General features: G+C 39.9%; 2 protein-coding genes across 3 annotated transcripts; both read left to right on the top strand.

The window, feature by feature from the left end:
* Nucleotides 1-7,691: 7,691 nt before the first annotated feature.
* LOC108665376 (golgin subfamily A member 7) lies at nt 7,692-12,594 on the top strand (the record flags this gene model as incomplete). 2 transcript variants are annotated; one of them, XM_018152125.1, is given in 4 exon segments in its annotated part: nt 7,692-7,771; nt 11,685-11,834; nt 12,083-12,235; nt 12,514-12,594. In XM_018152125.1, coding segments are annotated over 4 exon segments (399 nt in total), but the record flags the coding sequence as incomplete, so codon positions are not given.
* A 410-nt stretch (nt 12,595-13,004) lies between these two features.
* On the top strand, nt 13,005-16,387 carry LOC108665373 (circumsporozoite protein-like). The gene is made up of 3 exons (XM_018152121.1): nt 13,005-13,022; nt 13,298-13,924; nt 16,373-16,387. The coding sequence occupies exons 1-3, from the start codon at nt 13,005-13,007 to the stop codon at nt 16,385-16,387; spliced, it is 660 nt and encodes a 219-aa protein (XP_018007610.1).
* Nucleotides 16,388-17,462: the final 1,075 nt, after the last annotated feature.

Genomic DNA, 17,462 nt, shown 5'->3' with positions numbered 1-17,462 from the left:
GAAACTTTTGTGTCCCAGAGCTTGCAAGAAATTTTCCTTGACCTAACCTTTACGATGGCTGGTGACCGCGTCGTGGTGTCGTAACACGGCCGTGACGTCCTACTTACCTCTACGAACCGCGCTCGAAATCGATCATGATTTGCATTAATCTGGCAATAAAATATTCAATTTGATATATATTTGTTCTTTCCTACTTATATAAAGTCATTCGGCCTTGTCATTCTGTCAATAGAGTGGACTGGCACAAATAAAGGAAACGTGCCATCGAATTTCCAGATACGCAATCCGTCTTCCACTTTTTCGACTGACTAAGTTTGACCCAGTTAAGCGTCCTTGGCGACGCTTATTCTAGCGGTAATGACTTAGCGCTTCAAACTCTATATATACTCGCGTGAGAGCATTTCCCACCGTGTTTGTGATCCAGCAAGACGATTAAACACTACATAAATGCGCGTCATATAAATGAATTTCCCATCACGGCAGTAGCCAAGTAAACCGTCCCAAGCCCCGCATTTAATAGTGCATGGCATCCTCCCCCCCAGTGAATTATATCGAAAACTAATATAGAATGAATTCTTGCTCAAACTTATTGGCTTGGCTCTTACCTAAAATCTTCTGTTTGAATCTTCCTTAAACTTATCACTTCCCTTTCACTTTTGAACCAAGACGGAACTCAACTTTCAATAGCCGCTATCGACTCTCCCTTCAAAGCTTTGTCTTGCCTCTCGCTTCAAAGCATCAACTCGACTCTCCCTTCAAAGCTTTGTCTTGCCTCTCGCTTCAAAGCATCCACCCGACTCTCTCTTCAAAGCTTTGTCTTGCCTCTCGCTTCAAAGCATCGACTCAACTCTCCCTTTAAAGCTTTGTTTTGCCTCTCGCTTCATATCATCCACTCAACTCTCCCATCAAAGCTTTGTCTTGCCTCTCGCTTCAAAGCATCGACTCAACTCTCCCTTTAAAGCTTTGTCTTGCCTCTCGCTTCAAAGCATCGACTCTACTCTCCCTTCAAAGCTTTGTCTCGCCTCTAACTTCAAAGCATCCACTCTACTCTCCCTTCAAAGCTTTGTCTTGCCTGGCATGGCTCAGCCGAACATCAGAGTTTCTCGATCACAGAGCTTACATCCTCAGCGCGCGGCAAGTCAGCTATAGGAGCGGTTCCAGTTTTTCGGTCATGATTTGTTTTTGTTGAAGTGGAGAGAGAAAATGATCGGACTTTCTCTTTCGTTTGTCACTACTTTCTCCTTCATATGTGGAGGCGGATGTTTGTAGGTCAGCGGAAAAAATTGAATTTTGTGAGTGAATCTTAAGTGGCAGCCTATTGACAAATTGCTTAGGTATCAGGATTCTCATGTTTACAAAGGAATCACTTAGTTTGCAAATGAAAAAATTATTAAATCCGTCATCTATATGAATGCTGCTTATTGAAATTTCATGTGCAATAGGGAATTATAGTCAAAATAATTGTTCAATATGGGAATTGTAAATTGTACGAATATTCAGTTATTTACCAACTATTTAGGCTAATTTCTCAGCCCCTGTTAGGTGAAGATCTATACACTAGCGTTCAGATGAATTATTAGACAGTTGAGCGTACTGTAAAAAACCAGTTGATTTAAAGGGCTCTTAACAGGGGTTGTACAAATCCAAAAATTTAGCCATTAAGAGGAAACCTTTCAGTCGCCTTAAATACTACCGGTTGTGAGTCAGAGGCTACAGTTTCGGTTACCCACTGACGTTTCCATTCAATATTCTGTTAATGGCTAAATTCAAGAATTTCCGCCTTCTTAAATTAAGCTATTGACTTCGAAAATGTTTCTTACGCGCAAAAACCACCGGCAACTTCAAATCATTTCCGCCTTCTCAGAACTGCCCGCGTAATCCGTCTACTCGGAATTGTCCCTGCAGCTCTGCAGCCTTCATGGCCTGTCAATGCACAACCGCTCGGTGGCACAGCGAGGTCACGTCTGGACAGTTGAGTTTTATTTTGAATCCCTGCTATATGCACTGAAATTTTATTCATTCATAATAGGGGAGCTTTTTCCTTGAGTAATACGGATACTGCTAGGAGTCAGTATCATCGGATACTGCTTTGAGTCAGTATTGTCAGTTTGATTAATGTCTGATTATGACGCCGAAAGCCAGAGTGTGAGAAGACTCAGGGGCAACAAATACTCTATATATTACCACCATGAAGGTATGAATCAACTTTCAACAACTATTACTATATTCAACAGCCAATAAAAAACCTTCGGACGAGTTTAACTAAATAAATTATTTCGATAAAGCTAAACTGAATCTTCATTGATGCTTCATTGACGGCTAATATGCAAAATAATTTGATACAATTTCTTAAAGATTGATGACAATGTTAATAATTATATGAATAGTGAAAAGTTTTTTTTTTTTTGTTGAAGGAAAAATAAAACTAGCTTTAATAGGCCCGAAAGTTAAGAAGCATTCGTATGAAATAATACTTGAAAGTAACTCTACCAACACATCAGAGGAATACGCATTTACTGAATTATTTTTTTTGTGTGGATGGAATATTGTTTAAAACTCCAAGGATTACATTTTTGTTTTGTTTAAGTCGAAAATCTTCTTGGAAGTCGGCACACTGCCAGAACTATTTCAACTTCGCGGCGATGTTTCCGGTTACCCAAGCTATTGGTTGCTACATGTGGAAAGGTATTTCTACAATAAACATGAATGTCACTCCATCAGAGGCCACTTCCACGTGGGGTTGCTGCAAATGGAGGGGTAACTCTACAATAAACATGAAAACCACACCATGTGAATTCACATTAAAGCGGATATATAGCACACGATCACACTTGTTTGATCGGAAATTCCAGATACTGCTTGGAGTCAGTAGTATCTGATACTGCTTGGAGTCAGTATTATCGGATACTGCTTGGAGTCAGTATTATCTGATACTGCTTAGAGTCAGTAGTATCTGATACTGCTTGGAGTCAGTAGTATCTGATACTGCTTGGAGTCAGTATTATCTGATACTGCTTAGAGTCAGTATTGTCAGTTTCTCTGCTGATTAATGATGACGGAAGCCAGAGTGAGAAAAGACTCAGAGGCAACAAATACTCTATATATTATCACCATGAAGGTACGAATCAACTTTCAACAACTATTACTATTCAACAGCTAATAAAAACCTTCAAACAAGTTAAACCAAATAAATTATTAAAATAAAGCTAAACTGAACCTTCATTGATGCTTAATTGATGGCTAATAGGCAAAGCATTTTGATCCAACTATTTCTTAATGATTGATGAAAATTTATATTATTATATGAATAGTGAAAAGTTATTTTGTTGAAGGGAAAGTAAAACTAAACTTTAATAGGCCCGAAATTTCAGAAGCATCCGTATGAAATGATTCTTGAAAGTAATTCTACCATAAACATGCATGCCACGCCATCAGAAGCCACTTCCATGCGGTATATACTGTGGCACGTGTAGAAGTAACTCCACATTAAACATGAAAGCCACATCATGAGGGAACACATCAGAGGAACACGCATTTAGTGAATTATTTTTTGTTTGTGTGGATGGAACATTGTTTAAAACTCCAAGCATTTAATTTTTGTATTTGAACAATACAAAAATTAAATCCTTGGAAGTCCGAAAATTAAATCCTTGGAAGTCGGCACGCTGCCCATAACTATTTCAACTTCGCAGCGATGTTTCCGGTTACACAAGCTATTGGTTGCTACACGTGGAGAGGTATTTCTAGAATAAACATGAATGCCAAACCATGTGAATTCACTTTAATTAAAGCGGATATATAGCACACGATCACACTTGTTTGATCGGAAATTCCAGCGTTGAGGCGAAATGTCCTTCTGGGTAAGCGGCCGGTCCGGTGAAGGTGATTAAATCTTCATATTTAGTGGGCCATGTTGTTTGTATCTCCATTCATAGCACGTCCAGCATAACGAATGACACCCACAACACACGCAGCTCCCGAGGCCGAGATAAAGATAGTTGTGAAGAATAGGTAAACATCACACGCTGCCACTCGGAAGTCCTATGAACTATATATTGAGGGCTTCGTTTAGCTGAGCCCCTGCACCCTCCAACAACAACATACCCACCCTCCTACAACAACATACGGGCACGGTCTCCAACATAACGCACTGGTACACTCTCCAACATAACATACGTGTACACTCTCCAGCATAACACACTAGTGCGCCTCCTACATAACAATGATAAGATACCTGTACACTCATCAATATACGTGCCTCACGCACACACTCCGCAATGTATTCATATTCATAGCCACTGCAGTAGGTTATGCCAGCCCATAACTGTGATCTTTGCCTGCCCCCACAGTTTTCTTGCTGGTCGCCTAAATGATTCACAGCCATGTAAGCTGTCAACTGAATAAGATCCACGGACCGCTAGACAGAACACTGTCAACAACCTCAGGCTGGTCTCAGCGGAATGGCCGTGAAGCTCGCAGAACCCGGACATTATGCTAACATAAATATTGCGTAAAAATTCAGTATTTATGATTTAATATTTTTTTATGAATCTTTGTCGGTTATTAGAATGGCTAACCGAGAGGCCACTACTGGTTGTTGATGGCCCACCGAGAGCAGCAATGACCACGCTTCAAATTAACCGAAATTACGAATTTTAAAAAATTTTCTAGAAATACAATTGACAAGCACTCTATTCAAAGATTATTAAAAACCCAAGCAATTAATGCTAAGAACTTAGGGTGATATATGCTAAAAGACACATCAAGAGTGGTTCAAATCCCCATTTTTGTTGAGTAGGGCACGGCGTCAAGTAATTTTAAGAATCAGGTCGCGTTATAAATACGTATAGGCAACGAGCTGCTCTCATTTTCTGCGTATAATTTACGCCGTTTATCTCGCATTGGATAAGAGGGAAAGACGGAAGAAAATATTATGATTTTCAATCCAATTTGTGTAAAACATTCAAAGAACCATTTTGCAACTTTTTTATTTTATTTTAGAAGCAAATAATTACTCATAAGGAGCATATTATTTGATATCTACGTTCGATTGAAAAAGAAATCATCCGACATTTTTTACTGCTTCATATTTAGGCAAAAATTCTCTTTAAATTAACGTGTCTGTGTGACCACAGATTGGGTGGCGTGAGTGGCTAGTTTAGAGGCGGCAGCCAACAAATGAAATCAGTGAACAAAATATCTCTGACGTACGAAGCCATAATGTCACCTAAGATCAATGTTAAAAATTTCAATGATTTATTTTAGAGTGTTAGAAATTAAAGCGCTCGTATGCTAACGTTCTACTTGAATGCTGTGTGGAAGTGAGTGCTAACATTTGGCACACGAATGGCTTGTGTCTTCAAACGTGCGAGTGTAAATAATGAGTTTATAGAGCGTTGGGGCAGGATTGAACTTAGTCTTATTCACGTTAAATTCAAGCAGAATATACGTTAGGTAGGTCAGAATCGGCCAGGATAGACCTGCAATATTTGACGCTGAGACCAAAATGCATGTTAAGGCCAAGGTAACGTATCCTCTAGAATCTAGATGACATAAGGTGGCCCAGGGCAGGGTGGCCCAGTGGTTACAGTTCAGAGTACCAAGATTGGAGCAGAGGCGCGGGTTCGATCCCAGCTCTGTGCGCCAGTTTCTGGTCAGAATCGTCGAGGAGGCCGGGCGGTTAAGCACAGCAGAATTGTAGCAGTTAGTTGCGCGTTCGAGACCGCAAAATGCTGCGAATGTTCTGCGATGTTAAGAATCGGCGACAGGCCTTCGGCCTAATAAACGCTGAAACCGCTATTATTATTATTATAAATGTCGCAAGCGCTCCTCATCTCCTGCCCGTCACCGACGTCCTGGAGGCAGAAGTCTCTGAATAATTTGACGTCAACTTTACAGCTGCTGACAACGAACATTTTTCAGGTCAATGATCTCAACCATCCCAGAATAAACGACATATGGCACAGTAATGAAATTCTAGGACCCATGACCCACCGGAAGCTGAATTGCGAAACAAATCGAGCTAAACTTGCTGTGAAAGAATAGGCAGGGAGGTCCAGTGTTTACAGTTTAGAGTAACATGATTAAAGCAGTAAGAAGTCGGTTCGATCTCGGCTAACTAAGACAATTGTTCACACTTCTGCCTAACCCTCACCCGACGCCGAATTCCTCGACTGATGGAATTTCCCTCGCTCTAAGCTTGCAACCTTCGGTCTCATGGACTTGAAAAAACTTAGTCTTACTCACACTACATCACTTCAACCCACGTTCCTAATCTTCTCCGCACTTGCACTCTAACTTTCAATAAAATTCATAACTTCAACTGATCGATTCGCCCTCAAACTACGTCCCTTACAAATGAGTTGCATATTAGAGGCATGGAACAAGTGGCGAAAATTCTGCGATATTCAGAAGCAGCGACGGGTATAATGGATAAATCAAAGCCGCCATTACTATTACTAAACTTGCCGATGAATAAAGTATTATAAATTTGTTATAAATTTAGGCAAATTAAGAGAATTTTGAAACTTAGCTTGATAACTATCGTAACTCAGGCGGAACAATGCAGCTCTATATACGAGTGTTTATCCGGCTATCATATGACTTTTCTCAAACTTTACCTCCGTCAATTCAAAATACTAACGGAGAATACAGCCCGGAAGAACATCACAAGATACTTCAATTATCGAGCAAACTCGGTGTTACTTAGGACACTTAAATTCCCAGGGTCATCAAGAACGACGTCCAAATTCCTCACGTTTGCGTGCTACATTCTTCTCTAACGTGAAGGTCATCACGTGCGCTGTGATCACCAAAATAGTTCATAATAAATGGAGCGAAATCTAACAGATCCTAAAGATCGAATACCTTGCCACTAAAAATTAATTGCGGTACACAATACAGCTATTGTTCGTCGAGCTTTCTGCCCAGGTCTGACAACATTAATATCTCATAGGGTTAGAAGACTGGACGCATTTTTGCCGTCTTCCTCGATAAATCATTGCGATGTCAAGTGTTCTAGTTTGGATGGGCACACTTGTCGGCAACGTCCTTCAATATAACTTTTAACAAATTTCCGAGATTTCAATCTGTGCATAACCATTTACTTGTCTGGTTCACATAAATGGATTATTCTTGCCTGTGAGTGGTGCGTTACAAGTCCCTTACTAAAAACCGATGCCAACCGCGTCTCATTCATCCCTGCATTATCAATATGCAGCCCCCCCCCTGTCGCCAAGACTTGACTGAATGGTTCTAAGAACTCTTTAGCATTTCATTGAAGATTTCGGCTCAAACTCTGTATTGATTCAGGCCTAAATGCGAAAATTTACTCTTTAGTGTAAACTAACACTGGGCAGGGTGGCCCAGTGGTTAAAGTTCAGGGCGCGGGTTCGATCCCAGCTCTGTGCTTCAGTTTCTGGTCAGAATCGGCAAGGAGACCGGGCGGTTAAGCACAGCAGAATTGTGGCAGTAAGATGAGAGTTCGAGACCGCAAAATGCTGTGAATATGCTGTGACGTTAAGAATCGGCGACAGGCCTACTGCCTAATAAACGCTAAAACCGTTATTATTATTATTATTTAAAAACTTGCAATTGATTGAGTTTGTTTGAATCCACCTTCTATTCAAACTCATACACACATTTCACATTTAGTTGAGCTCATGTCGGTCATTAGAGGCATGGAGAAGTTTGAACTGCTGATCTAATATGAAGAACTCGAAGATACATACTATTATTTGACGTGTAATCCTTGAAAATGGCAAATAACCAGGTTTGTAAGACTGTGTAAGCACAAACATTGTTCATGAATCATGATTGTTGTTAGAATGGGTCATTAGGTACTAGTACTCATTAGGCTAGTTGTTTTATTTACACAAAACTTCACGGTCTTCACCTGTATAATTTCATTTTCATATAATTTCATTTTCATATAATTTCATTTCATTTAATTCATTTAATCAATATTTCATTTAATTTTATGTTAGAAATAGCACAGCAGCAAGTCTTTTGAATTGAGGGACACAAAAGTGCCAGACACAACAGAAAAGGGTCCCAAATTACCATGGGCTGATGGGCATGATCCGCATGAACGCACGGCATGAGAATGTGGTAATTCGGGACATTTGAAATAAAACCTAATTTTAAAATGTTTTAAGCATGCAGGGTGCCACTATGCAGAGGGTGGATGCAGCGTCGGCAATATATGGATTTTTAAGCCCAAAGCGTCGCCGGCCATTTTAAAGACGCGTCGCCGGGTAATTTTTAATGAAAAGCCATTTACGCTGAGTAATGACTGTCTCTTATACACATCTAGATGTGTATAAGAGACAGNAAATGAAATGAAATTATATGAAAATGAAATTATATGAAAATGAAATTATACAGGTGAAGACCGTGAAGTTTTGTGTAAATAAAACAACTAGCCTAATGAGTACTAGTACCTAATGACCCATTCTAACAACAATCATGATTCATGAACAATGTTTGTGCTTACACAGTCTTACAAACCTGGTTATTTGCCATTTTCAAGGATTACACGTCAAATAATAGTATGTATCTTCGAGTTCTTCATATTAGATCAGCAGTTCAAACTTCAGTGTGGCAAAAATGTTCAGCGGCTATGAACATTTTTGGCAGAAGTGGTTCCGATAATTTCATCCATAAAAACCATCACACAATTTATTTGGTCTCACGAGCTTCTGACAATCAGGCGCATACTGCAGGTGCAGATAATTTTTTCAAATCTGTAATTGATTTTCAACATTTTCAATTCCCGAACTTTGCGTATTCGAAAATCTATTTTTGTCTAATGGATGCACAAATGTCGTAAAATCTTTTTTTTTTACTCATGCACAATATTCCTCAAACTAACCGAGAGATAAAAAATATGATAGGCCTACCTGACTGAGGGCTTTCATTTTATGGACAGAGAAAGATGGAGCTAATATCAGGCATGAGACTTCTCTAATCATGTTTGAACTATACTAGTTCAACCATGCCTCTAATGACCGACATGAGCTCAACTAAATGTGAAATGTGTGTATGAGTTTGAATAGAAGGTGGATTCAAACAAACTCAATCAATTGCAAGTTTACACTAGAGGGTAAATTTGCAATTGATTGAGTTTGTTTGAATCCACCTTCTATTCAAACTCATACACACATTTCACATTTAGGTGAGCTCATGTCGGTCATTAGAGGCATGGTTGAACTAGTATAGTTCAAACATGATTAGAGAAGTCTCATGCCTGATATTAGCTCCATCTTTCTCTGTCCATAAAATGAAAGCCCTCAGTCAGGTAGGCCTATCATATTTTTTATCTCTCGGTTAGTTTGAGGAATATTGTGCATGAGTAAAAAAAAAAGATTTTACGACATTTGTGCATCCATTAGACAAAAATAGATTTTTGAATACGCAAAGTTCGGGAATTGAAAATGTTGAAAATCAATTGCAGATTTGAAAAAATTATCTGCACCTGCAGTATGCGCCTGATTGTCAGAAGCTCGTGAGACCAAATAAATTGTGTGATGGTTTTTATGGATGAAATTATCGGAACCACTTCTGCCAAAAATGTTCATAGCCGCTGAACATTTTTGCCACACTGAAGTTTGAACTGCTAATCTAATATGAAGAACTCTAAGATACGTACTATTATTTGACGTTTAACCCTTGAAAATGGCAAATAACCAGGTTTGTAACTTGTAAGACTTTGTAAGCAATAAGCATAAACATTGTTGTTAGAATGGGACATGGGTCATTACTTATCCATTAGTTATTAAATATGAGTTTTAGCTATTATGGATACCATCATTATTATACATAAGAAATTGGTTTAAATCTTGAGAAAATTAGGAAATTAAAAATGAACTGATTATAAAAATTTCTGGTTTGTCACTACTCACTAGGTGCCTAGGAGGCTAGGGCCTATGGTGCCGTGAATTCCAAATCTCAGCCATTAAAAGCCATTTATGAGACAGCAACCGCAAACTTTTTAGCTACTAGGTATGTCTCATGCAGAATTTGATTAGTAAAAGTTTCCCTGCAGTGCATCTTGAAAATGGCTGCTGTCCTGCCGACACTTTGGAGTTTGGACTAACAATCCATATACTATTGGCAATGCTGCTTGCTCCCTCTGTACCCTATATCTTTGCAAGGGCTATTGTATGGTAACTTCAAAAAAAAAAAACCTAAATGCTATTTGTAAAGTGCCAGAAACAAGAGAAAAGGGTTCCAAATTACCATGAGAACATGGTAATTACTAATTCAGGACATTTGAAATAAAACCTACTTTTAAAATGTTTGAAGCAAGCAGGGTGTACCTACCTTATCAAAATATCACTTTTTAACATTTTTTGCAGGGATTTTTTTAGAGCTAGTAAATGTATAATGTCTTATTTTCTTTTCTTATATGTTATATACCGTAAAATGGGGTAACTTAGACCGGCGGGGTANTGCGTCCTTAATGTGTCGGAATATACCGCGTTTACCCTACCCATCCCTTATTATCCTGTTTAATGGTAGGTACCGGTACCTTCAAAGCTGCAACTACATAGAGCTCTCCCACCATTTTTGGAGCTGCAAGATTCCTTCTAGATGAATTATAAATATCTTATCTAATTGTTGTTAAAATGGTGGTAATTGTGGGATTCATCTGCAAGATAACAAAATAAACAAATGGATCAAGAATTGGTTGTTTTGGAGCCACAAGATTTAATTCATAAGAAGGAAAATTCTAATCTAGCTCCAGACTATAGCACATTAAAGTTGATGTTGATTAGTAATTTAGTATCTTGATTGGAATTGCAATTCCACATGGATTCAAGGTTGAAATGGCTTATTGAAAAGGTGCTTATGAAAATCTTGATCTAAGAGCAGGAGACCTGATTAGCAGTCTGGTCTAGAGTATGGGGGCAATCCAAGGGTTTGGCTTGCTTTTTTTTCTCTCTGTAATAGGAATGAGTTCTTTCTACATATTATAATATCAGCCATAATGATCATCATCATCAATTCTAACCACTCTGCAAAGCAACGGCACAACATGTTTCAGGAACTTGAGACTGTTAATGACTTGCTTCATTGATAGATAAGATGTCAATTCATCAAATTAAGATTGACCAAATAAAATAGACTTTCATCATAAATATTGATAAATTTTATGAACAAACTTCATAACCAATTATTTTAGGAATCTAAGAATGTATTTTTCAGTAAGAAACAACACATGAAAAGACCCTCTGCCTCAACATTATGTATCAGATTGCAAGTCCTGATAGCTTGAATCTTTTTCAGAGAAATCAGAATTTTGTTTCATTTCTTGTATATTTGCCTTCAAGTATTGGCCTAAAAGCTGAAGTCTGTTCTTGATAATTTTAATACCTGTATGTTGCAGCATCTTCATGCTTATTGAGAATGCTTACTAGCCAATTACAAGTTATTCCTAATGTTGAAGTGATGAAAATATTGCTTCTCTGCATAGACACTTTCTGCAGTTCCTGGAGACCAGTTCATTTGCCACTATTCTGCTAGGCCATGTAATAAAATATATATACCATTCAAGGTTCTACCCATCTCAATTTACACTGATATTTTTAATTCTTATTTGGTATATATAAGCCACCTCTATCTTGACTAGTTGAAATGTCAATTATTTTTTGAAAGCCTATAGCTTTTTTCTTCATTGCCAGAATCATGGAACACCAATGGAGGAATTGGGGGGCAATGGCAAGGTGGCCTCTCCGCCCCAAGGCTGCATGAAGGTTTTCATTCAGAGAGATTATTCTGAAGGAACTTCTGTGAAGTTCCAGACCAAATTCCCCCAGGAGCTTAATGGCAAGGTATTTTTTATTTGGGCTGTGGGCAGGGAAGTTTATAAACAAATTATAGCTTTGAATAGAAATAATTCTGATCTACTGGTTTTTCAAAGCTAGTCTTAGATGAATCTGGTTATGCAATTCTTCAAGAATCAATATCATTATTGAGCTTTGAGATGCTACCTCATGTGACAATAATTTTATCATTTTTCAGGGAATTTAAAAAAAAACTTTTTCATTTTTTAAGATGTAATTTCCTTCATTCTCCCTAGATAGAGCCAAGCATATTTGAGCAAATGCTGAACACCGTCAACAGCATGTATGCTGAAGCAGAACAAATGTCTTGCGGCCGTTACTGTGAGGGCTGCCTTGGCTGTCTCACAGCTTACCTTATTTTCTTTTGTCTTGAGACTCACTATGAACAGGTGAGTGAATATATAACTTATCACCCCACTTGCCATGAACCGGTCAGTGAGTACCGGTATATATAGCTTATTGCCCCACTTACCATGAACAGGTGAGTGAGTATATACCTAACTTATCACCCCACTTTCCATGAACAGGTAAGTCTTGTGAGAACACATACCTTGTCTTTCCCCTCACCCTATGTGGATTGTATCATGCCTGGCATGTTTTTATCCCAGCTGCAATATTATGCCTGACACATTATATCCCAGTTGCTACAATGCCATTATCCCCGCAGATGATGAAGAAAGTAACAAAGTACATCGCGGAGCAGAACGAGCGAGTCTGGGTGCCCAGGGGTCTCTTCATCACCAACCCCGTNCGTGTGTTGCGCTGTGACATTCCTACGAACTATAGCGGCGGCCGTTGGCTTAACATTGCAATTGAGGGCTCATGCAGACCGTGCTGTGTGCACTTGCTATGGATACTTTTATTATTATGATGATCGCTCTTTTGTGATGTTATTTTGTATAGAGTCTCATCTCTTTATTTCTGTACACGTTTGTTTTTGTGGCGTTACAGCTGTATTCTTGTGATGTTACAGCTGTATTTTTGTGACGTTACAGCTGTATTCTTGTGACGTTACAGCTGTATTTTTGTGACATTACAGCTGTATTCTTGTGAGGTTACAGCTGTATTTTTGTGACGTTACAGCTGTATTCTTGTGAGGTTACAGCTGTATTTTTGTGACGTTACAGCTGTATTCTTGTGACGTTACAACTGTCCAAGATGTCCAAGTTGTTACAAGTAGCATCTTGACATCATTTACTGTAATACTTTGACATCATTTATTGTAACATCTCGACATCATTTATTGTAACAATTTGACATAATTTATTGTAACATCTCGACATAATTTCTTGTAACATTTTGGCATCATTTATTGAGGATCACACTTAGTTATTTGTAGGAGTGGAGATTTTCAAATTTAGTTTGTGTTGTCAGTGAATATTGCATGCCGATGACGGCGAGCCAGTGCAGTGATAACACTGATAACTGCCGTGCTGTTGTCTGGCAACAAGGCTGCAGTGCTGTTGTCTGGCAACAAGGCTGCAGTGCTGTTGTCTGGCAACAAGGCTGCAGTGCTGTTGTCTGGCAACAAGGCTGCAGTGCTGTTGTCTGGCAACAAGGCTGCAGTGCTGTTGTCTGGCAACAAGGCTGCAGTGCTGTTGTCTGGCAACAAGGCTGCAGTGCTGTTGTCTGGCAACAAGGCTGCAGTGCTGTTGTCTGGCAACAAGGCTGCAGTGCTGTTGTCTGGCAACAAGGCTGCAGTGCTGTTGTCTGGCAACAAGGCTGCAGTGCTGTTGTCTGGCAACAAGGCTGCAGTGCTGTTGTCTGGCAACAAGGCTGCAGTGCTGTTGTCTGGCAACAAGGCTGCAGTGCTGTTGTCTGGCAACAAGGCTGCAGTGCTGTTGTCTGGCAACAAGGCTGCAGTGCTGTTGTCTGGCAACAAGGCTGCAGTGCTGTTGTCTGGCAACAAGGCTGCAGTGCTGTTGTCTGGCAACAAGGCTGCAGTGCTGTTGTCTGGCAACAAGGCTGCAGTGCTGTTGTCTGGCAACAAGGCTGCAGTGCTGTTGTCTGGCAACAAGGCTGCAGTGCTGTTGTCTGGCAACAAGGCTGCAGTGCTGTTGTCTGGCAACAAGGCTGCAGTGCTGTTGTCACCCTTTATAATACAAGTTTCGTTACTTGTTTTACATTTAGTTTTCATATTACAATTGTAATAAAAATTGTCATTGTAACGAGGCTCATGGCATGCTTCTCTGCAGTCCTCGTCTAATGTAAATTTGTAGTGTAAAAAGCTCGCGTAATTTTAGTTATTTTTGGTTCCAAACTTCTGTTGGCTCTTTTTAGTGAAAGCTTTGCTTGATTGATATAAAAAAAACATTTTATTCCTCGGTTTAAGTTTTCTACATCAATATTAATCCCTTGATGTTCACTCATTATGTTGGTGGTAATGAGTACAGGCTTGGTCATGCCTAGCAGCTACTAACTAGATATATTGCTAAGCAGGATTATGCAGGATAAATAAGATTGAGTACGCAGATAAATAAACAGGATTACCCAGGATAAATAAAATTGAGTATGCAGGACAAATAAGCAGGGTTACCCAGGATAAATAAGATTGAGTACGCAGGATTACCCAGAATAAATAAAATTGAGTACGCAGGATAAATAAGCAGGGTTACCCAGGATAAATAAAATTGAGTACGCAGGATAAATAAGCAGGAGCCTAGCGTGACAGCTGCTGCATGAGGCCTAGCGTGACAGCTGCTGCATGAGGCCTAGCGTGACAGCTGCTGCATCAGGTCTAGCGTGACAGCTGCTGCATCAGGTCTAGCGTGACAGCTGCTGCATCAGGTCTAGCGTGACAGCTGCTGCATTAGTTTACGAAGACAAAATTTAAGAAATTATTTACACGAGCCAAACTACGTACTCATATGATGGTTGATTATATTCGTCCGTAGACATGACATCGGAAGCACGAGTAATTAACCATGGTTTAAGTATATGATTGAACTATATAAGGTTAACTCACGAGAAGTTCCGTCTTTCAGTCTTTTAGTTCAGCTTTCTTGTTACGTCACGTAGATCGAGAAATGGAAACAAATCCGTCATTCCCATGAACGGATTGGTTGACTGGTTTGAACGCATTTCGGTGATTTTTTAATGCCCGTGACGTCATTGAGATCAGTGACGTCACAGGCGAACTACATCTGCAAAAATGAGCTTCTCGCGGGTCAACTTACACTAGTTCAGTCATGTTATTTCGCTACTTCCCCTTCACACTCTTCATTCCGACTGATCTATCTGGAGCTCCAGGTACGAAGCCGAATTAGGCTGGCTTCAGCTTGTCGATTGATAATTAAAAATATATATATAATCCTGAATTCAACCAGATTTTTTTGCGTACATCTCCGTTGCATTAGTATCGTCATTTGTCCGGAAAACAATTGTAATCACAAATCGACATCACTCCAATGTCACTTACCTAATTATTTCATAAAGCTAACCATCTCAACACGATTCAATAACTAGAACGCTAAAAGGACGCTTATTTCAAGTGTTTGTTCATTCTTTTAGCACTCGATTCCGCAATCAAGAGTTGAACGCAAAGACATAGCAGCGGAGGATCTTGAGCTGCCGTTCACAACACAGCTTTAATCGCTGGAACAAAGATGCTATAATGCAAACCTCGGCGCCTATCAGCGCACACCTTGGCGCCCCTCGACCCACACCTCGGCGCCCTTCGACCTACACATCAGCACTTCTTAGCACACACCTCGGCTCCCTTCAACCCAAACCTTGGCGCCCCCAGTACACACCTTGGTACCCCTCAACCAATATATCGGCTCCGCTCAATTCAAACCTCGGTGCCTATCCTCTGCAGCGTGTCACCGGTCCATCGCACAACCTCGCGCGTTTGTTGCCGTGCAGCGTCCGCACGAGGTCGTGGTCACAGGCGCTCCGTGCAGCGGCGGGACGATGGCGGGATATTTTTACAAATGCAACGAAGCTTGAATATTTTTGATGGTGGCAGCGTTAATGGAAAATCAGACGAGTTCATTGGTGAATTCATTCAGGTGTGCCTGAATGAAAAAATGAAATCATAAATACGTCGAGAATTCTAATGAACGGATTCTAGATTGATTTATAAATGTAATTAACGAACGTGAATGCGCATCTTGTACACGATTTATTTGGCGTCCAAGCTGAATTGTTCAAATCGATTGTGTTCTAGTGGCGATAAGTTTGATGCTATATCTACGAGAAATTCATTCCGCGAAATTGTACGGATATTTTCTTTGTAAGAGACAAGCTGGAAATCAGGCAAACGTAAGAAGAAATCGTCATGAAAAAAATTGATCTATTGTGATTAACCATTTACCGCCGAATGTCAATCTCCGGGAACATAATTTTCAAATTAAATTATACCTAAAGTATTGAGTGTAGCAACCTGAGGACGTTTGTACGCAACAGAGAACATTTTAAAGTTGTACGTGGCGGCAACTATCAGTGCAAATCCTTTTTCGCTCACTCAATCGAATTCTTTTTGAGATTTAGGCATGTAACAATATTGCTCCGGTTACTCATTTCAGGCGGCAGAAGGTTAACCTCGTGTATTCTTTTGAACAATATCAAGATTATGTTGCGACCGACCTCATTACTTGAGCCGCTAACTCAAACAAAGATTCGAAGGACGCCATGTTTGAACTGTCCACATTTGGATTTGGTTAAGGGCCATGTTAGAGTTGCTGGGCAGGATGTAGTTGTGGTGTCGTGTTGGAGTTGCTGGGCTGGATGTAGTTGTGGTGTCGTGTTGGAGTTGCTGGGCAGGATGTAGTTGTGGTGCGGTGTTGGAGTTGCTGGGCAGGATGTAGTTGTGGTGCAGTGTTGGAGTTGCTGGGCAGGATATAGTTGTGGTGTCGTGTTGGGGTTGCTGGGCAGGATGTAGTTGTGGTGCAGTGTTGGAGTTGCTGGGCAGGATATAGTTGTGGTGTCGTGTTGGAGTTGCTGGGCAGGATGTGGTTGTGGTGCAGTGTTGGAGTTGCTGGGTAGGATGTGGTTACAGCCATGTTGTGGTCACTGGGCAGTATTTTTTCACTGCGACAATAGCAGATTCTGCCCCCAGTGTAAACGCTGTTGTTTTAATTGTGTTATGGTTAATTTGCAACTAAACTTTGTGCTGCTTTATGGTCAATTGAACTATGCAACAAACTGTGACATGCATCACAACTCAATAATATAGGTTCCTAAGAGCGACCTGCATAACTGTCCATAAATGTGACCTGCATAAATTTCTGTCTATTTTCCTCGTAAACTAAATCATATTCCTATTATTCCCATATAATGAACGATGACCACCGGCCTTAATGTCCATCCTTCATGAATTTTGACCTCTTTCATTGAGTTGAACTTAAGGGGACCGGCTACCCCCCCAGAAAACTCCTACAGTTATCATCCGATCATCATGAAACTTCACATACATACGTAAAATGTAAAAAAAATAACATTTTGTTCGTATGAATTTTTCGAAAAATTGATAGAAAACGTGAAATTCATAGAAAACGGCTAAAAAGGGGTACTACAGAAAATCGATCTCCTCCTACAAATATCGTCCTACAACATCCAGACACATATCATTCGATTCGTAAAGACCATATCTATCGACGTGGCCATCGCTTTTTT

The sequence above is a fragment of the Hyalella azteca genome, unplaced genomic scaffold (genome assembly GCF_000764305.2).
Source record: "Hyalella azteca isolate HAZT.00-mixed unplaced genomic scaffold, Hazt_2.0.2 contig17255, whole genome shotgun sequence".
Classification (NCBI taxonomy): domain Eukaryota; kingdom Metazoa; phylum Arthropoda; class Malacostraca; order Amphipoda; family Hyalellidae; genus Hyalella; species Hyalella azteca.
This window is presented reverse-complemented; position numbering and strand designations above follow the sequence as displayed.